This window comes from Molothrus aeneus, chromosome 14 (genome assembly GCF_037042795.1).
Source record: "Molothrus aeneus isolate 106 chromosome 14, BPBGC_Maene_1.0, whole genome shotgun sequence".
In the NCBI taxonomy this organism is placed as follows: domain Eukaryota; kingdom Metazoa; phylum Chordata; class Aves; order Passeriformes; family Icteridae; genus Molothrus; species Molothrus aeneus.
In genome coordinates, this window is record NC_089659.1 from 11606242 (window position 1) to 11628012 (window position 21771).

At 40.2% G+C, this 21771-nt stretch overlaps 1 protein-coding gene across 1 annotated transcript; it reads left to right on the plus strand.

Moving 5' to 3' along the window:
• Positions 1 to 1177: 1177 nt before the first annotated feature.
• Positions 1178 to 20552, plus strand: RADX (RPA1 related single stranded DNA binding protein, X-linked). Its single transcript, XM_066559701.1, has 15 exons — positions 1178 to 1817; positions 3129 to 3271; positions 4006 to 4198; positions 5499 to 5607; positions 5738 to 5829; positions 5924 to 6046; positions 7112 to 7210; positions 7763 to 7930; positions 8413 to 8573; positions 8988 to 9181; positions 10198 to 10266; positions 14959 to 15038; positions 15491 to 15784; positions 16941 to 17123; positions 17540 to 20552. The coding sequence occupies exons 1-15, from the start codon at positions 1178 to 1180 to the stop codon at positions 17683 to 17685; spliced, it is 2694 nt and encodes an 897-aa protein (XP_066415798.1). The 3' UTR covers positions 17686 to 20552.
• The last annotated feature ends 1219 nt before the right edge of the window (positions 20553 to 21771 follow it).

The window sequence follows — 21771 nt, forward strand, 5'->3', positions numbered from 1 at the left end:
CAGAGGAGACTCCACAACTTCTCTGGGCAGCCTGTTCCAGTTCCAGCTGATTTACCTGCCTAGGGTTAGGGTTTTTAAAACAGAAAGCCCCGAGCTCCAGGCACGCTGCAGCTGCTTCTGCCCTCAAAAGAAAATTTTCCTCCTATTCAGATGGAACTCTTTGGGTATTAGTTTGTGCCTGTTGCCCCTCATCCTGTCACTGGGCACCACTTGTTCCCGTTCTCTTGATACCTGTTTTTCAGATATTTGTGGACATTGATAAAATCCCCTCTCAGTCTTGTAATTTCTGGTTTCAACAGGCTCAACTCCCTCCACCTTTCCTCATAAGAGGTGTTTCCTCCACTAGAAAAAAATACAGGCACTGGTAAAATACCAAAGTTCTTGATCTCGGTAAGCTTTCACAGGACTACTTATGAGATCAATGAAAGTGTCCCAATGGCAGGGGATTTGGAACCAGATGGTCTTTAAGGCCCCTTCCAACCCAAACCATTCTTTGATTGTATGGTGTGATAAAGAAGTTGGTAGTGGCAGTGGGACAAGAATCAATAATAATATAAATCTCACACTTAGGAACCACTAGGAAGAATTTCTTCTGAAGATGGGAGCAAGAACAAGACCCAGTAGACTGTTTCAATGGCAAAATGATTATGATTACCCTCACACTGCAACTATGTAAAAGACAAATACAGTATTAGAAGCAGGCACAAGCCTCTCGCAGCTGGAAACACACTGATGGTAAGGAAGAAGCAATGAGGAGTGCTGTGGAACCAGGAACAGGTGCGGCAGGGAGGCAGGGACCGGGCGATGCTCGCCAATCAGGGCCTCTGTCCCTCCGAGGGGGCGCTGGGCTCACCTGCGCCCCGAGCTGCCGGGCACGGCCACAGCCACCGGCGAGCGAGCACGGGAACAGCCGCGGCCCCGGCCTGGCGGAGGAACAGCCGCGGCCGCCTCTCCCACCGCTTCTCCGGGCCTCAGCTCCGTCCCTGCTCCTGACCGCAGCCGCTCCCCGGCCGCCGCGCCGCTGTCGCTGTCCCCGTGTCCCCGGCCCGGCCGTCGGGTCCCTGTCACTGTCCCCGTGGCCCCGCCCCGGCCCCGGCCGTTGGAGGTTTGAAAGGCGCGCGCCCGCCCGCCCCGCCCCGCGCGCGCGCGCCGTGGGGGCGGTGCCCTGCGCTCAGCCATGACAGCGGGAAGCCGCGGCCGGCCCCGGCAGCGCCCCGGAGCGCGGCTCTCGCCCAGGAGGGGCGGCCAGGGCGCTGTCATGCAGGACCCTACCCCGAAACGCGCCGAGGAGAGCCGGGCAGCGGCCTCGGCGGAGGGCGGCGGGGCCTTCTGCCTGCAGAGGGTGTTCGATGAGGTGCAGGGCTCCTCGCAGCTGAGCGCGGCGCCCGCGGAGCCGCTGGCGGTGACGGTGGTGGCGGTGGAGCGGTACCTGGCGCAGGCGCCGCCCGCCGCGCCCCGCCAGTACTGGTACGACCTGACGCTGGCGGACGGCGCGCGCTGGCACCGCTGCCACCTCGCGCCGCGCCTCAACGGGCTGGTGCAGCGCGCGCGCCTGCGGGCGGGCACGCGCCTCCGCCTGACGCGCTGCTCGTACCGCTACGACGAGAGGCGCCTGAACCGCGGCTTCTTCTGCCTGGAGGGGCTGGAGCGGGAGGGGGGCACCGACACCGCCGCCGCGGCCACCCCGCCCAACGGGTACCGCCCGCTCCAGCCCCTCCGCGGGGACAATAGGCACTACCTGCCGCTCTGGAACAACGAGGATCCCTATGGAGACATGTGGGTACCGGAGAGGCCCCCGGTGCAGGTGGATGTGGACGGTAAGCGCGGAGGAGGCGGCTGTAGGGGTGCGGCAGGGACGCCCTGAGGCGCCGCGGGGCGCCCTGAGGGAGGGGGCGGTGCCGTGTTTGTGGGGCGGCGGAGCTGGGGAAGGGTCGGGAGCACAAGTCCCATGAGGGAGCTGAGGGGGCCTTTTCGCTCTCTGCAGTCACCTGACAGAAGGGTGTAGCCGGCTGGGGTCGGGCTCTTTGCCCAGGCAACCAGCGGCAGTGTAAGGGCACATAGTCTTAAGCGAAAGTTTAGCTTGCACATAAGCAAGAGTTGTTCACAGGAAGGGTGATTAAACATTTGAACAGTCTGCCCAGGGAGGTGATGGAGTTACCGTCCCTAGAGGTGTTAAAGGCAAGGCTGGATGTGGCACTTGTTGCCATGGCCTGGCAAACAAGGTGGTGTTTGGTCATAGGTTGGACTCGATGATTTTAGGCGTGTTTTCCAACCTGATTGATTATGTGATTGCTTGTGCAGCTGAGCTGAGCTTCCTGATATCCTCCAGCTGTGTTTGGCCTCACTAGGAATGTGCCACCTGTGGCACAGTTCATCTGCTTCTGTGGGAAAAACCTCTTCCCTGGGAAGATGGTGAGGCACAGGTATCCCAGAGTTGTCAGCTTGTGGATACTTCACCCCTGGAAGCGTTTAAGACCAGCTTGGATGGGGCTCTGAGCAACCTGGTGTGGTGCAGCGTGTCCCTCCCATGGCAGAATATTGCAATGAAATGCCCCCTTTGAACCCAGCCCCTTCTGTGATTCTGTGTTGCTTTGAGAGAGTTTTTTAAACTCTACAAACATTGACTGGAAGTATGAAGCTGTGGTGCTTGTGCCCGGTCTCCTGAGGTGTCAAAAACACTGGGGGCAGTGGTAGTCTTGTGTTTGGTCTGGGGCAAGATGCTCACACTTAGAAGCTGCCACCCAAAATGGGGTCAGTGTTGGGGGGCTCAGGCCATTCCATGAGGCCTGGTGAGGAGAGAGGTATAACAGGACTTCTGCATGAGTGTGATGCCCTTGTAGGCTGACACCTGTGGTTTTTTAATAGCCCTTCTGCTGATCTGACAACACTTCTGTGTCATTTAAAATGTGTCATCACTCTCAATTTAAAAAAAGAGCAAAACTATGCTGTGTGCAGATAGTTCATAACAGAATTTTATTAGTGAATGATATCAGCAGATGAGCCTTGTTAAATGTTAGAAACATTAATAAAATACATGTAACATCCTGCCACTTTACTCCTGGAAACTCAGACATTCAATCGTGAATGCTCTTTTTTGGTTTTTTCTTTTCCCCTCCCCTTAACTTTAGTCTCCAAACTGACTAATCTTGGTCATCTGGAAATGACATGGAGAAGCAGAGTGCATTTCCATCCACTTCTTGTGAGAATCCTGCACAAATCTAGACTAAAGTACTATGGAAAACCAGAGAAAAAAATGGATATGCCTTATCAGGTAAAGAGGGATAAATGCATAGGTTAACACTCAGATTGCTGTAGAATGTTTGAAAATAATTTTTCCCATATAGTAAGCAGATAAAGTTATTTTATAGCTATTTTATATGGAAAATGCTGCCTTTACAAAAATGTTGAGCTCTCCAGAGCAGGAATGCTGAATTTTATGATCATATATTTACAAACTTTAGTGGATGAATTTCAGTTACTATGGTTCATTTGAGCTTTTTGTGAAGAAAAGGATACTTCGAGGTGTTAGTAGTTTAACAGCCTAAACATTTCTGGTCTCTATGCTTTGAAAATTGGACTTAGTATGTCCTGTCAAAAAAAAAAAAAGGCACTATATTTAAATTATTTCTAGGCCCTGATTCTGTTATCTGTTGACTTTCAGATAGATTATTTTACTGTAAAATTCTTAATGATTTTTCTAATGCATTTAACTTGTGATATTTTTGTCTTAAACTTCTTGGAAAAGGAGACTGGAGGTGTGGTGGGTTAATTTAAAAATCTTTTTTAACTGCTTAGTGATCTGCTCAGTTTCTGATTCAGCATTTGCCCAGGTTAAAAATTGGGGATTTTTTCCACTCTAGTATTCAGTACACATTCTGGAACATCTATATCCATTTGTAACAGAGAAATCATTTATGAGTCAAGTACTGGTGCATTATCCAAAATAAATACCTAGCAGAATGATAATAAATAAGATAACTGTAGATTGTCTCTTTTTTTCTTCAGGCTTACTTTGAAGTTGCTGATGGCTCAGGCATGATGTCAATGGTTTTGTGGAATTCTCTGTGTCCTGAATGGTATCATAGTATGAAGGTTGGCACAGTGCTGCTCCTTGCCAAGTATGCCATCAAATCCAGTTACCCATTTAAAACACACCCCACCCCAGGGGATTCACAGATGAAGAGATTTGCTACAATTGGTTAAGTATTGCAGAAACCTATTTTGAGTCTATAAAATACAGCTGTGCAAAGTAGTTCTCCATAGAAGTAAAATAGAAAGTGATCCATTGCTGAGACTAACTGATAAAGTATAAATCCTTAATTAGTTCTTCTGAAAGGTGTGTGAGCATCCAGGTTCTTGCTCTTCCCTGTTTATATTGAATCATGTCTACAAAGTTTACTGCCACAATTAGTTAAACCCTTTATTTAAAAAATAAAAAAATAAAGAAAGAATCCCTGATATCAGGAACAGAGATTATAAAGATAGGCCACTAGTAATGATTTTTAATCTGATTCTGCTTCCTGCTTAATAACACACAATCACTTGTACACTGCTCACACCTTTTCCCAGGTGATTGAAGGACATTATCACCTCATCTGACTTTAGATTTTATACTGTCAAGGCCCAGAGTATCTGCACACCTCCACAGAATAAAAAGTTGCATTGATGACTTCTGTGTGCTGAAAGAGTGTCTCTGTGGGAGTGTGTATGAAGAATATTCCTTGGCTATAAAAAGCATTTTCTTTTCTTTTTTCTTTTCTGCCAGTTTTTTAGTGTGGCAGATACTCAGAGGAGCTATACTACAAAAATACAAGTCCTGCACTATAACAGTAATGGCCTTTTCAAGCTGGATTTGATCAACTTTGGGGTTGTTTTCTCTCTTCCTTCACTCTATATGAGCTCTTTCCCGTTTTGTGCTTTTATACTCAGAACAAAATGACAGACAACATTCAAAAAATTCAAATAACTTCTTGGAACAATATGCATGTTGGTGAAGGGTGATGTATGTATCACTTATTGACAATGACAGTTTCCTAATGGAGTTAGGAAACAGTGCACAAAAATTAGCTACAGTGCACAACAAGAAGCAATGTTTTCACTGCCAGAAGCAATATCTTCCCAGATCTCAATGTCTGAAGTATGTGTGATGGGTTGGCAGGAGATAGAAATGTTTAGCTGGGAATGGAAGTTTGTGAGGGAAGGTGATGACAGCTACAAGCCAACCCTGAAAACAATTATAATTGCCACAAAACCTTTCTATGCAAAGAGGACAGAGTAGAATATGCCATGTGAGGTGACTTTCTCTATGGGCCAATATCTCTGCATTTTCATGGCCTTATTTGCTCTGCACTCCTGATTTCTTACAAGCATTATTGGGGTAGGAATGGTAACAAAGAGATCAAAATGTTATATTACTATTATAACAATGTTGATGATGATGATGATGATGATGATAATTTGTATTCATGCCATAAATGTTACTTTTTTTTCTTTGTCAGAAATTTGCCTTAATGTTCGGGATCCTCCTACTGAAATAAATATTATTCCAGAAGAAATGGTTAAGCCAGAGTGGGGATTACCTGAAGTTAAATATAGGTTTATCACAAGGTAAAATAGAATTTTATTGGTTATCAAGCTGGAATTTAAATTACACTACCTTACAGTGAATGTTAATTGGAAATGCTTTTTGCAGAGTTTCTGAGAAAGTTTACCCAGCTTTCTTCTATTTTGCTTTTAGGTCAGAGCTGGATGACTTACCGCACAATCATTCCTGTGATGTTATTGGTCTTGTGACATTTGTAGGAAGGGCTGAGCGAGCCAGAAAAAGAGGTTTTTCTATAAATATGACTTTCAGAATTTATCAAATAGTTTCTAAATTTCTAAGTAAATGCTTATACATTTTCCTTAATATTTATTTATCTAGAACACAGCGAAGACTTCTGGCTGTATCGTTGGGCACATGCCATTGATGGGACCTCAGACCAACCGTTCATACTGGAATTGTTTGCAACGTCTCAGCCAGATGTGTTTGAGCATATTCATCCAAGTATGCATCTCTCTATAATACTAATAATTATTCTTAATGCTTTTCCAGTTCATTGTGAATTTCTAATTCTGAGATTAGTTGCCACTGATTAGCTTAAATATTTGAAACCCTTACAAATTGCAGTCTGTCAGTTAGCATAAACAATTAGATGAGCAGCTGGGCCTGGGCCTGCTCTGATCTCCTTCATTTCAGATGTTTCTGTGACGAAGAACCTGGGCAATATCTCTTGCATCAGAGGCAATTAAAGGCAGCAGCTGGTCAAATCTCTTCCTCCTCTTGACCTGTAAATATCTAGTTTTTTTTATAGACAGGAATAATTTAAGAGGATTGAATGAAGAGAGAGGTGAAAGTGGAAAAACTTAATTTCTTTGAAACAATGTTTTTTGCCCAAACAGCAATCATCACCCAGCTGTGTTAGTTATCACACATGAGCTAAGACTAATAAATTTTAAACTAGGGAATCCTTAATGAAGGATTTTAAAAGAGCTTTAAATATTTCTTCTTGCCTTCTTTCTCTTCTCCTCCAAGCACTCATTCTTTTTTTAACACTGGTTGGTGTTGATGTATATTTTTTTATCATTTGATGCAGCACCAGCTGCACAATCCTGCTTAGATTATGGCTGCATTCATCTTGAGTATTCTGGGGAAGTGGGAAGGAATGACATTCCAGTGTTTAACTGAGATACTAACAAAAGAGTAAGTTTGAGCTCTGTTTAGAAGTTTTGCATTGGCATGCCATAATTTCTCATCATTTTATACTTTTTATCCTTAAGAAACACAGCTATCTAATACCAATATTTGTACTATTTGTTTCAACGGTAGCCTACCTTATGAAGTATCTCATGTTTCAGTTTTAATATCTATGCTGAAATTAAATTCAAGATTTAATTGCATGTCTATATGGTAATTTATAATGGAGACTCAAAACCTGTGTGAAACATTTGTAGGGTCAAGAACTAAATTGCCTTGTTTAGAGGACTTAATGAAATCAATCCAGTGTGTGTCAATCTTGGTATTCTAAAATCAATGAACTGTCAGGAAAAAAAATGAAGTTTTTTTTTCCAGTGACATACTTGGTGTGCACACAGATGAGAGTGATGACTGAGAATCCTTCCAGGACGGTTTACCTTACAACTTCAAATGAAAGTCAAATATTCATTAAAGGTAACTTAAACTACTTCTAGTTTTATGTAGTTCTCATGTTGTTTCTTTGGAAAGGGTATTTTCATTTTACAATACGATAAATCAATACAGACTATGAGGTAATAAGGAAACATCACTGCAGAAGACAAGAAGGCAAATGGCATTCTTGTAAGGCATTAAAATGGATTTATCTGTGAAAAGTATTTCTAGGTTAAGACCCATGTTTACTAATTTTTTCAGGCTGTTAATATTTTGATAGGGTAGCAATTGTGGTTACCACTTACGTAAAATATTAAAAAACACTTGCAGCTTTCCTATTCTAGGAGCTTTTTTGCTAGTTGTTTTGTTTTTTTCTGTTATTTAACATTTGTCTGACATTCAGTGTCAAATGCAAGTGTAGTCAAGAAATTCAAGGTACTCATTTTGTAAAACACTCTTGACAAAAGACATGTTTGTACTCTCAAGATTTTCCTACTTTGCTTTTTCTAGGTAGTGTTCAGGGGAGTTTCCAAATGAGAACAAATGTCAGTTGCCTGCTTTGGTTTTGATACCTGATTATTTTTGTCTTAAAAGGGTGGCACAAGGGCCAGCCATACACCAAGGATGCCAAAGTGAAAAACTTCATTCAGTGGATGGAATCTCAAAGTGAAGCTGATCAAATAAAGAAAACTGTCATCGGTGGCTATTACCCTTTTCCACGACCTCCTGATAGCTTTTTGAAATATTGTAAAAACAATGAAGGTATGACATATGAAATATCTTTAGATTTGTGGCCTTTTCCAGTCAGTCTAACTCCAAGAAAACTTCCTTTTGTGCCTAAATGTTTCATAGGCTAAATCCTCACCTCACAGAAAATATTGCACTGCTAGCTGCAGGAGAATTGTAGAAGCTGAGGTGAGCTACACATATACCTGAAGTTTTACTCTGAATATTCTGCTACATCAGAATTAAAAGTAGTTATTCTGAAGGCTACATTGAACTGGAAATTTCACCTGAAACAGAAATTATGGTGTCTGACAATGCATACTAACAGATGCTTATGCACAAAAAAGATTTATTGTTTTAATTTTTTTTCTGTGTGATGTGGATAACAAAAAAGTTTAGAATTCTTTAAAAGCATAAATTTAAATCAATTTAATATTTAGTAAATCTTCTTTTTTAGTCTTATGTTAGAGAGTATTATATGACTCTAAAACTTGATTCTGGAAATTTCTTTTTTGCAGTTGAATCAGTTTTGAAACCCATAGGTGAGATAGGGAAAGAGATTGAAGACCTGCACTACAGAGAACACAAGCGAGTTGCTGTTCAGGGAATAATTAGTGCCATAAGATACATCAGCTGGAGCAATGCAGCTGAAGAAGCCCCAGGAGGGGACCTGGTCCAGGTATGGTGTGTGACAGTTAATGCCAAAGCAGCTATGATTGTCAGTAGAATGGAGAATTTTGCATATGAGTTCAGAATCTCATTACATTGTCTCTTAATCTGATTTTTGAGAGCAAAATTTTAAAAAGTGATGATTCAGTGCTTCTCTGAAAGTGTTTTGGCAGTCCTCTGTAAAACTTGTAACTGTTTCAAAGTTACTAGTTTGACTGATCACCTTGTGTAAATTGGAGTGTGGGAGAGGCAACTGCTGCAACATTGCTCACTTGTCACCTTCTAGACAGAATTTACCTTATTAATATGATTAGAATATAATTTCTGCTAAATGTAAGGTGACTGTCAGAAATTTGCAAGTTTTTGAGTTGGAAGAAGTAGCTTTAAGTGCATTGAAATTCTTAAACAATTAATGTTGTTGCAGAAAGATACCTCTCAGTGTCTTGGAAGTTCTTCTGTGTCCAAAGAAGACGGTGCTGACAAGGGAAAACCTGCAGAAGTTAAGTCTCTTCTGGGGCCACCCTGCACTCCTGGGGAGCATCAGCACCAAGCTCCGCTGTCAAAAAGGAGTTCAGTCAAGAGAAAGACAACGCGCAGATTCAGAAGAGATGCAGAACAGTAAGCTCTCTTCATTAATATGTGGTGGATCTTCTAAAAACTGTTTTCAGAAATTAAGCCAGAGCCCAGGCTGTAGAAAATAATAAGAGAGCTTTAAAAGCATATATAGTTTAATCTTTGAAATGTAATTATGTACTTTTCAGGTGATGACACTGTTCATGCTAATGAAGGATTAATTACAGTAGGTTTGCGGTGCTCTCTTCTGATTAATATTTATACTGTTTTCTTATTAAGCTCACAGATTTGAGATAAAAGTAGTTAATACTTGAACCAAATGTAGTTTAGTGACATAGCTGTGGAACAAACAACAGTTACAGTGATGTGAGGAAATCAGACATCTTGGCTGAAAATGCAGAATCAGGTATAGCTGTTCCTTAATTTCAAACACCCCTTTTTTTTGATTTCTGGGCAATGGGGTAGTGCATGTAGCCGTAACTTGCTGTCAGAAAGGAAAGTAGATCGTGGTCGTGTGCTAACCTAAGGGCTCAAAATAACTTTTAATTTGTCTGATACAGCCGTGTTAAATTCAGGAGTAAAGTAACTGCTTGTATAAGACTGCTCTTTGTTGCAACTTGTGTAAAATCTAGTACAGCCATACTCACTATTGAGAGCCTGATGTACACATTGACAGATGGAAAGTTTCAAAATTCAGGCCAGTCACATCTGGTTTTTTTTGCAGTGGATTTCTCATACTATAAAGGGTATATTTTTCTTCTTTACTTTTCACATTCATAAGTCATGAATGAAGAGAGTGGATATTTAGTATATTTTGAGGGGAAATGAAATAAAATATAATTAGCATTGAATGAAGATTTAGTACTACAAAACCCTTGGTAAATAGAAGTTCTGTCTTGGCAGTGATAATTGTGGCAAATTTAGTGGATTCTTTTCCATATGAAAACTTCCAGCATTTGAGTGTCTTAGTTCTGCCTGAAAGAAAAACATCAAAGTTCTTTGCTTTGTGAATTTCCATTTAAATAGATACTGAAAAGTAATGGTGAATTTCCTACTTTAAGGGGAGGTACATCTGTTAGTCCTGTATCATCTCACCCCTATTTTACACGGACTGTAAGAAGAAAACTTGGGTAAGTCATGTGAAATTAATTGTGTTGAATAATTGCAATAATCAAACAAAAATACTCCAAGTAAAAGTTTTACAGATCGGGAGTCTCCAAGGAAGCAAAATGAAAGAAGAGATCAGGGTAGAGTTTCATGTTTTCTATTCACTCATCTGCACTTACTCTAAATGTATCTGAAACATAATTTTGAGCATGTTATTAAACATCTTCTATTGCTACTACTTCTACTAAGGGAATATATAATAACAGAGGTTCATCATGGTAATTAATGGATTTTTCTGGTGGTGGCTGAGCTGTACATTTTTCTTGATGCTACAGAGGTGTAGGTCTGGTTGACCCTGGGAAGCCACCCCCCTGCTCCTTTCACTCCCCAGCATTCAGTTGTTACATAACTCAGCTTGGATCCAGAGAAGGTGGGGTTTTTTTGAAGTTCACATAGGAGTTTCAAACCCAGAGCCCTGTCAAGTCTGGAACCTAGTGAAATAATTACAAAAGTGAAATTATTAAGAAAACTGAGTGAATGCTTTTATTTGTTAACCAGGGGCTAGAAGCTACTTTCCTCTGAGCATTTTAAGGGCTATAAATTCTTGTCACTTGTTCCAGACAGAACATGAGCAACTTGAATGTTTGAACTCCTTGGTGTCAGTAATTTAGGATGTTTGTGTATTTTGGCAGTGATCTGGATTTATGTCATGACTACATATATGGCTCAGTTGCCTTTTTGGTTTACTTTTAGCATCTCTTCCTTTTCCCCCCTAAACCCAAGAATTACAGTGCTAGGAATAGAGCAACAAAGTTTTTGACTATTCTGCCAGTATTTCTCCCCTACAAGCATGCCTATTTTCTTGAAACACATTTACTGGAAGCTAATTTGCAACAGCTTTTTCTGTGGGATAAATGAGGCTCTTTTGAACCCATGTGTTGTTTCCTGGTCCTTTTGGTAGAAACTGCATTTTCTAGAAGTTATTACCTAACTTTGCAGCTGGTTCATTAAAAACATCACCTGGCTTTAGGTTCTGCAGGTGGTGCAGGACCTTGCAGGGACTTGTGGTACAAATCCATAGGAAAATCAGGAAATTTTCCTTGACTGTAAGGAATCTTGTTTTCTTTTGCTTGCTGAGAAATGTTCCGCTTTTGCCAGGGTGGGGGTGGATGGGAAGAATGTCTTCTCCCCGTTTCTTGTAGGTGAAGCCAGAAGTTAAGGCATGTTTACTTTGTTCTCTGCTTTTCTCAATCTGCTACTCTCCTTGCTACCTGTGTGTCCACTCTATGCCATTAGTGCTAGAACCCCAGCTAAAGGAGGAGAAAGTCTGTGTTGGATTATGGAAAGCTGTTTCACTCTATATAATTAAAAGGTAACTCGTGTATTTCTGTAACTACCTATAGAATTGTGCTGAATTCTCCAAATTGCCAAAGAAAAGTAGAAAGTTAGCTGACATACTTCAAAATTGCATTGATTTCTGTTCCTTAGATGTAGCAGAATGTCAGCTCTCACTGAAATACTTTAATATATTGATGAAATAACAATAGTAGTTTTAACAAACTTCACATATTTCAGAGAAAATTCTGAGTTGGAAGGGGCCCACAAGGATCATTGAATCCAATAGTAAAGTTATGTTTTAAAGTACATATTCTATCTTAAACTATTCTGCATCAAGTTTTTTGTATGTTATTTTCAGCATGCGGTTTCATTCTTGGGTTTTTAAGCAGTAAGAGCTTATTTTGAGGTTTTTTATTGACAGCTACAGTTCCTGCATTTCTGAGGTAACTTACCTGATTTTTAAGGGTTTCAGAAACAAAGCAAATGGGTAATTTAGTATTATTGTTGATATTTATATCCTTGCTAGTAAAGATCTTCCACATAATAGTACTTCTAAGCATTTAATGTACTCCAAAGTAATTTAATTTATAGAGAATGAAGTGATGGTGAATGAGGAAAGATCAGGAATTTGAGACAGGATTATTTTTATGTGGAAGTGAAAAAAGCTCAGTAGTTTTCTTAGAATTTTAATCTTTGAAAATTCAGCATGTTACCATGGAATTGCTGCACTACATGCTCCCACTCCATACTGCATGAAATGAACTTGTTTGCATGCTTCTGTCCTTGTAGTTTCACTTCTGTATTTTTTTGTCACATAGACCCTTTTATATTTTTTTCCTTCCCGTGGATGTGACAGCAAGGGAATGGGGACTCTGTAATTTAGGGAAATTCATCTTGAGGTTTGCATGACCGAAAGTTTCACAGCATGTAATGTTTCCTTCACAACCCTTTTTCACATAAATCAGAACTTGCCAGGGAGAAATTAGTAGATACTAAAAATCAATTTGTGTAGACTTGTCAAGTTCTCATAGAAGGCTTTTTGGTCTCTCTGTTACTTGCTGTGGTGGATGTGTTTATCACAATGGTGTCAGAACAGTTCATTTCAAGCCAGTCTATAAAAAAGTTTTACCAGTTTTATCAGTGAGTGAGATGTTTTCTTGTATTGCTTTGAGGTACTTTACTTCCTTGCATTGTTTGGGCATAGCTGTGAGTCATAAGTATTTTTTTCTTAATGTCATTTATCACATTTAGTCCCAGTCCTTAGAAAATCGGTGTGAAGCATGGGACGTGCTTACTTTCCCAGTAGTTTCTGAAAATACTGATCTGCCATATATTTTGATTGATGTTATTTTTGATGACAATACTTTAAAATAAAATGACTGACAAATTGAGTATCAATGTATCTGAAAATAGTGAAGAAAGGATTTTTTTCTAGTGGACATCTGTGAAAAGGGGGGTCTGCAGAGTGCAGGCTGGAAACAGCAAATCTGGCAGGGCACAAGTTTTCCTAAAGCTGGCATGGGTAAAATAGGCTGTGGATGTTTTGGTGTACAACAGCAGGAGCACACTGCAGTAAGTGGGAGGATTTGGGTGGCCTCAGGTGCATTGCAGACATAGTGGTTCAGTCACAAAGAAGCACCTGGACTGGATTAGAGACAAGTAGTTTCCCCTGCAAGCCTCGCTCAAGTCAGGCTGTCCACACATCCAGCACAAAGCAAGCCTGGAGGAATGATGTGTTGGGCAGGTAGAAATTATCCCAGCTACAGATCTGTGAAAGAAGTGGGGAAAAATCATGACAAGTTTTCTTCATATTTTCCTGAGGCTCTGCTTGCTTTAAATCAGAGCCTATTCACTTCCAAATCTAGACAAGTTTAAAAGAAAAAAATCCATGATATCCACTTTGCACAATATCTATTTGTCAGCAATATGACTTGGTTTAATCCTCTGCTTTAATGAAAAGTTGGTATATATCTAACTTGACATGTTGGTTTCTGAGCAAGCCTTTCTTAACACTGTGCTGGGGTTTCATTTTATGTTTGACAGGTCCAAATCCCAAAAGTGAAAATTAATTTTGTGGGCAGTAATTTCCCAGGTTGTACTGCTTAAGTGAGGATTCTTTTGTGCCTAGATTTGGACATCACAAGAAGGTCACTTCAGTGGTGATACGTGATGGCAGTGCATTTCTTAAAATATACTTTCATACTCAAAACCCATAGTGCATTTCCTTTTATCTTCTCACTAGATACTGTTTTAGATATTTTCCATTTGTTAGGAAATGTTGACATATTTTCAAGATACACCCTAGTATGAAATAGAAAAAAAATATTTTTAGAACCTGCAAATCCTTATGAAATTTAATATCAATACAATATGCTGTTCAGTACACAGCATGTTCATCTTTGATTCCTTTTTTACTGTCTGTATCTTGTAATTATTATTAACTACTTTGATGGTCTGGAATTTTTATGGTACCTTAACAAAGTCTTACCTGTTGTAGTTGTTAGTGATGCAAGATAATCAAGATAGTCCTTTCCCTAAGTTTTTTCAGACATCACAGTGGGTTTTATTCTAATAAGAGGAATGGATCAAAGAAGGAAGGAATACATGGCCCTAAGAGCTTATTTTACCATGTTTGCTTGCAGAGTGCCTCTTATGTTTTTCTCCTGCATAATATCCTAGGTAATTTATTAGATTGATAAAGAATAGTTTCTTATCATTAATTCAAAACTTCATGATTAAAAAAAGACAGTCTAACAAATACCTAGTTTGCTTCATGAAACTGATCATTACAACAGGACAGGATGTCCACAGGAAAATAGAGATTTGCATTTCTGTCATTTTGGATTCCGGCGTGGTGGCATGGCTCCATTCATGCTGTGTTTCTGGTGCTGAAGGGGATGGCAGGCAGTGCAGCCGCATGCTGAGCACCGGGTTTTGCCATCGAGTCACCTGTCGGTCACCTGTCGGTCACCTGTCGGTCACCTGTCGGTCACCTGTCGGTCACCTGTCGGTCACCTGTGCGTTTGGCCGTGTCACACGTGGTATTTCCGCCCGGTGCCAGTAGAGGGCAGCAGACACCGCTGCCAGTGTAAAACCCTTCCCGTCTGTTTCCCAAAGCCAGGAATCAGCCAGAGCTTTCTGAGCTCTCCTGAGCTGATTTCCTGAGCACAAGTAAATTGTGTTTACTTGTTGTGTCCAGCTGCTGTGTACAACTCTCACAATAAGGAACCAGCTCATTCACTCGAGCTCGTATCATTTATCACTAGAAGTCTGTCTTTTGCTGCATAGAGTTTGAGGTTAATTAGGTTTAAGGTAAATAAATAAATAAATATATGTATATATATACACGTATACACACTATAATTTTCTTTTTATAGCTTAGATGAATATCAGCATGGACATTCTGTGCAAGATAAAAAAGGACAGGCTGTGTCAGGCAGTTTGCAGTATTGCACAGGTATGTTGCTAATAGTTGTTATATTAACGTTAGAGGCTTAAGACTACTTTTCTTCAGGTCCAAACCAGGCAACAAAGATATCCTTATAACCCTTGTTAAGACAGTTCCTCTGTACATCTGGTTGCATCAGCCTCTGGGGAACCACTGTAGCAATGTATCATGAATGTCATTTTACTCAATGTTCCCTGCTGGGTTCTAAGGGATGGCTGAAAGGACAGCATTGGATTGTTTCCCATTATGGGCAATAAATTCTCAGTATATCTTTATAGAAGTTTTAAGTTAGGTTAGTATCTCAGAAGCACTTTATAGCATAAGACCTCATGTTTCCTTGTAGCTCTTTTAATTTCTGCCATGTGTTCATAATTGAAATGTTCTAATGAAAATTGTTTCTTGTTTAACAGAGGAGTGATACAATTATATAAGCAACTAAATATTGTCTGTGCTTATAATAGATCAAGAAGGAGTGAATAATATAGCTGAAACTGAAGAGCCTGGAGGAACTTGTGGTTCCTGGCAGAGTGACCTGTGGGCACAAGTGAAAGACAACTTAATGAATTATTTTCATCACAGCAAAATTTTCCCAGAAAGTATCCCACGTAAATTTGATTATGTGCACAAAGACTTACTTATGCAACAATACAACCTTCATGCAGCAGTGCACCAGCCAATAGAAGCCAGAACAGATAAAAACATCAATGAATTTAAAAGTGCTATTGGCCTTGGATATTATGAAGTGACAGTTCTGGGTAAGTAGCTTGCTTTGTAAAAAAGGTTAAGCAAGAGCAATGTAAGTTCACCAGATTGAATGGATTTCTCTAAAGGAATCAATTGATTCTGAGTATTTCCTGAGGTTTGAAAAATTATTGACATTTTAGATTTTTGTTAGAGTCCCCATTTAGGGTAAATTTTATTCTCATAAAACTTTCAATGAAATGCCTGAATGTCTTATTTGTAGTAACACTTGTTGTATAATTTCAGTATTTGGCATAGTCTTACGAGTGTTATTTGAAGAATGTGTGTAGTCCTTAAACTATTGATTATTTCAGTTAGGAATAGGTCCTGATGTAAGCAGGCAAATTAATAAATTGCACACCTAACTTTCTGCTGGAGAGGTGTTTATCGGAAACAAGTCAGTGTTCTTAAAAAGACAACTATAAATGCTTCTTTTCAGCATTATTCTCATTGAGTTGATTTTTTTCATACTGTTGCTCCTAAAGTGCCTTCTTTCCATGGCAGAAAATGAAAGGCTGTATTTTAGCCATACTCATTAACTGAAGTGTCAGTTGATTGATTTTTATTTATTAAAATATAAATATGCATATTTATATTTATTAAAATATAAATATGCAAGTTGATGTGTATCTATTTGCTAGCTTTATTGAGGGTTGTTAAGTTTGATTTTGTTTTCCCTTTAAGAAGGGACATGAATTACCTTGATTAACAATGCTCATGTTAAGTTCCCGTTTTAAAGGTTTTCATTACTTGCTAAGGGACATTTGCAGAGAATATTTGAAGTCATTGGAATCCTGGGACTGACAATACAATATTGAAGATGAAAGTAGCACTGTATTGCACACTTTACTGGTTGTAAAGTTATTTCTCTGCATTTGCAGATAAAGTTAAAAGGAGGATGAAATGGCTTCCAAGGTTTAATGTTTTCTGAACTATCAGCATTGTTAGCCTTAAACCATAGTATTTCATAACATCATGTGAATTTGAATGTGCTTGTGTATAATCCTATGTAGAAACATATTTTTAGACATTAATTATTAACTAATGGACAAAAGATGTAAATAAAAATCAGTTCAGTGGTTTGTTGAAAAAAAAGAGAAGTGGTGTGCAAAGTTGCTGATGGGCTGAATAGGAAGTTTTCTGCTAACATAAAATATTTTTCTTCAACAGGTATAAACCATGATATAGCAATAGATGTTGCTTTTCTTCCACTGTTTTGCCCTGACAATCCCCACTTGTTTCAACTGGAAGACATTCAGAATGATACATTATTGTCTTGTATGAGTTGTATCTCTGCATGCCATCAGAAGGCCACCAGCAGTGGGAGGCTTGGTGACACGTTTCCTCTTTCAGGTGAGGCTGCCTTTCACTGATGTTACTCATTTATCATTTCTTGGTTTATCTGTCGGTGCAAGAGTTAATCCTCTGTAGAAATCTCGGGTGTACATCAGACATTGTTCACCTCTTCAGTGAAAGAGATGTGAATTCTATTTCACCACCTTTAGTAAATTGCTGCAATACTGAACTTTCAAGGCAGTTTTTGCTGGAGCTGTTCTCATCCTCTGAAAACAGTATTTTAATATCCAAACTACAAACTCATATCTAATTCTGATTCTGTCATTTCTAGTGATGGAATTTATGAATACAATTTTTCACTGAAAGAAGGTTGAACATTATTGTATGGAGAACATTATCAATTCTGTACACCTTTTTATTGTGTACAGAGTATACAGCAAATACCTTTTAAAACCACCTTTCTTAACTTCTAGATGAAATTGTAAAAGCAGCGAAGGAGCTCGATGGCAAACACGTTATCTGCATCTTGGACATGTGTCACTTGGGGGATGACAAAGTCGAAGTCTTTCTGACCAAAATCTACAAGACAGTGGAACCAGGTGTGCTGGATCCAGTGTAATTTAATAACTTAACTTTCAAATGTATATTGTTCAAAAGGAGGGAAATAAAATTGCTGTAACTTGAATACACCCTCTATACATTGCACTTTTCTAGAACTAGCAGACACAAACATAAAATCATGATTCTTAGGGCAGTTGTAATGGTCATCCATGTAACTGGGAAGGACAATTGTTGCCTTTATTTTTAAGTCTTGAAACAGATTAGACAAAGTCTTGCTTGCTGATGTTCAAGAAGGATGAATAGGCAGTACAGTGAGCTGATCATTTGGCAGGATACCAAGGACTCAAAGTGATTGTCAGCTGTCTTTCTTTGCCTGTGCACAAACATACACAGGAAATGTGTATATCTGGGTGAGAACTGAGAAGAGAGGCAAGCTTTCCTAATATTTAAGGCAGTGTTTGCAAAAGAATTAACAGGCTGTGACAAAAATTTAGGCTGAAAATTAGAATAATTTTGAGGATTAGAATTTTGATGTTCTGTGGTGATCTTTTTTTAGTGAAAGCTACCAGAGGCAGCCTAACTGCTCTTTAGGCTTGAAGCTTACTGTGAAAGGGATTAAATACCATGGTGCCTTTAGTACCATGATCCAGGAAACCACTTTCAGTTCTTTTCACCTGAGCAAGGTCAGGTGCTGTTTTTATATGTCTGCTTTTGTACACAGAGTATTAGGTAGTGAGCATAGCATCCAAACATTTTTAACATATTTTATTCATGAATACAAGTAATGAAATATTTTTTGAAAAAAATTTTTAATTGGAACTTGCTTTGAGCTTTGCAAGAGAAAACTGCCTTTAAGAAGTGCTAATTATGGCAGGATATACAGTTTGCCACATCATTTCTAGGTGTGTTCTGAGAACATTAAGTTCAGCCAATATGAGAAGCTGCTGCTTCCGCAAAAGCAAAGGACTGGAAAATTCTGCCAACATTTTGCCTCTGCTGAGGAGCAACTGGCTTCTGCTGGTCCACAATCAAGTAGCACATTTTTACCCATGTTAAACAGCCTCAAATTGCTGGAGGAACTGGATTCTTACAAAATTATTTTCAAGCAGGAGCTCTTTGCAATTTGACTACTTGTCCATTTGAAATGCTGCTCTCAATTCACTTCTTTGAGAAGAAAGAATTACAGAGATTTGCCAGGTAAATTGTACCATTATTGACCAAAGCCCACAGAGTTAATTTATAGGAATAGATAAATTCTTAGGTACATTTTAGCAGCCTGTTGGTAATTGGAGATCACCTCTTTCAAGTAGTAGTAGTCACTTGTCTGCCCTGGGGGCAGTGGACTTTGTCATCAAGTACTTAAAGTCTGTACCCTATCTTCAGTTAATGGTAATTTGACAGAGAAATGTAATTTATTTTGATACATATAAGTTCACAGACAACTTCAGAAAAAAAAATCATGAAATTAATAAAACTATTGTGTCTTTCTAGTGTAGTTTACAGTTTAAAAATATATTAAGGAGAATAGTTTAACTTAAATTGCACTGTAACTAAAAGTCAATTGAATGTGACTGTATTGTATCTGTCTATTTAATATGAATCAGAAGTATTAGTTCTGGAGCAATGTCATGCCTTTCAGAGTACCCACAGAAGGCAAAATGAAAAGATACCAACCCAAGAAGAGCAGGGTGTTGCTTGCAGTATTATTTGTGTCATTGTGTTGCTTATGGGTATGTGAAGGTGAGAGGCCATTGCTCTGGAGTGAGTGACACAGCACTTCATGTTCCAAACTGAGCCATGCTGACTGTGTCAGCCAGTGTTTTTATTTACATATACTTCAGATGGAAGTCTAATTTTAATGAAACTCTTCTTTCTTAAGGCAATTTTTAGAGGAATTCTGTTTGTCATCACAAAAGGACTGACGTGGCTGAATTGTCACAGAGCCACATTAGTGAGATGGTCCAGCCACCTTCCTTCACCACATGCCACAGAAATGGAGCCAAAGGCTGTTTGTGGCATTGCACTGCTTAGTACACTTTAAACATAAAGCATTAATCATTTCATCCTATATGTTAAGACTTCCTAACTCTAAAGGAAATATCTGAATTGTTTGGGATATAGATAATGTTTTAAAACATTAAAGGATGTCATTTTACTTAAGTGTTTGAAATTTTTCATGGCAAAGCTGGGAAGGAGAGGTACTTGCCCTCGCAGATTGGGGTGCCAGTGTTGAAAGCACAGGCTTTCTGTGTGCAGCTGGTGAATATCCAATGCCTGTAGTAGATCTGGAATTTTACTACTTTGGGTCATTCTGTAGAGTCACCATCCTGCTAAATAACACTGGACTTAATATGTGGAGTTCAGTGGCTGAAGTGCAGGAGTGTTGTTGTGATTCTACTGCTCTGCCTGTCTCCCTCCTCCCTGCCAATCCAGCACTGTCAGACTGGAGCAAAGGTTCTCTGCAAAGAAACCATTTGCTGTTTTACTTCTTTCAGTGTTTATTAACAAAACTGTAAAACAAATTGATTTTTGGTGTTGAGTCTGTCAAAATGATAGTTTTGCCATGTTAAGCTAAGATATAGAGTCATTACTCCTGCAAAATGTCAAAGGGATCACCTTTATTGCTGCTGTGTATTGCTACTGCTAGGGGTAAAATAATATCAGAACACATTTCATTACTGTGGAAGGTGTACCTGACCAAAGAACTTTACTCTAAAACCTTACATGTGCATGTTTCTTGTGTTTCAGCATTAATTTTAAAGAAGGGAGGAAGGTAGAGCATATGTAGGTAGTGGTACTTTTGAGTGTATAAAAGTTCCTAAGTCATAGATCATGAAAATAATACTAATTTTGAATGAATGTGATGTAGAAGTTGTGCAACATTGAAAAGAAGAGAATATAAATAAACAAATTTATATATGTAAACATCTTGGATATTTTTCTTTCCATTTCTTTCCTTTTTACTTCTTGTAAGTTGTTTTGATTTTCCCAGAATCTTCTCCACAGTCGTGTTTACTCTTTTCAAGAAACTTTAAAGGAGAAATAGACCAAGCTTCCATCAGCAGCTGTGCCACCAATTGCAGCTTCTCTTGGCTTTCAACGTGGTGTGCAGCATGGCTTTGTAGAAAAAGAGGAGAAAGGGAGTCTCTTTGTCCCTTCTCCTTCCACTGTGCTCCAGGACTGGGGCTGAGCCCCAGGCTGGGCAGAGCAGGATAGGAGCCAATTCCTTGGCTGCTTGTCAGCTGAATGGGCTGGGAATGCCACAGCAGTGTGTGCTCTGGGCAGCCTGGCAGGACAGCCCTTCCTGGGCTGTCTCTGTAAACCTGCAGGATGGGAAAGAGCTTGGAGAAGATCTGCTCTGCACTGGGGACAAAGCTCTCAGCTGCTTCCCCACCTCAGGCTGGGTGTTACATTTCCTCAAGAGGAAGAAACTCTGTACAGCAGCTGAATCAGCTCCGGGCTCTGCAAACTACACCTCTGTCACCCAAGGAGAGACATCTGCTAAAGCCAGTGTTACTGACACCCACAAATCCTCATGGGCTGCTCAGCTGCTGGGTCTGTTCCCAGCTCTGGAAGTTGTGTGAATAAAATGAACACTGCAAAACTCAGGCACGTCAAGCGGAGTTGCTCTGCAGCTTTGGCACTTGAATGAGCACAACAGCATCCTGAACCCTCTGGCAGTGAACTCTTTAGGAGTGACTGAGCCACCTTGAGAGCAGCCTGGGCAGCGTGTTGGACAGGGCTTGAGGAGCAGCCAGCAGGGCTCTGCCTCCCTGCAGTCCTGCCAGGCACTTGAACCGTACTAGGTAGAGAAATGAGGCCAAAGGAAGAGCCTGGCTTAGCAGGCAGTTAACAATAAAGGCTTTTTTGTCTGTGCTGTAATCTGTGACCACTATCTGGGTGAGTACTGATGACTTTCATTTGCCCTGAGTGTGCCCTTTCTGTGCCCTCCAGCCCTCACCCCACTGGGAGCGGGGCCCTGAACCGCAGCTTCCGACAGGGCTGAGGGCCAGAAAACAACAGGCTCAACCAAGCCCTGATTGACCAGGGCCAAAACTCACTGCAAGGGGTCTGAGAGCACTACAGGCTAAAGAAAGATGAACTGCAGGCTCAAGACCAGATGGGAAAGATCAGAATGTGCTGC

Excerpts from the sequence above, each read along its gene's own strand:
- RADX (XM_066559701.1), top strand. The coding sequence starts at position 1,178 with ATGACAGCGGGAAGCCGCGGCCGGCCCCGGCAGCGCCCCGGAGCGCGG. Across the intron at positions 5,608-5,737 it reads AAATATAGGTTTATCACAAG|GTCAGAGCTGGATGACTTAC; the intron begins GTAAAATAGAAT and ends TTTTGCTTTTAG. Across the intron at positions 5,830-5,923 it reads TGAGCGAGCCAGAAAAAGAG|AACACAGCGAAGACTTCTGG; the intron begins GTTTTTCTATAA and ends TTATTTATCTAG.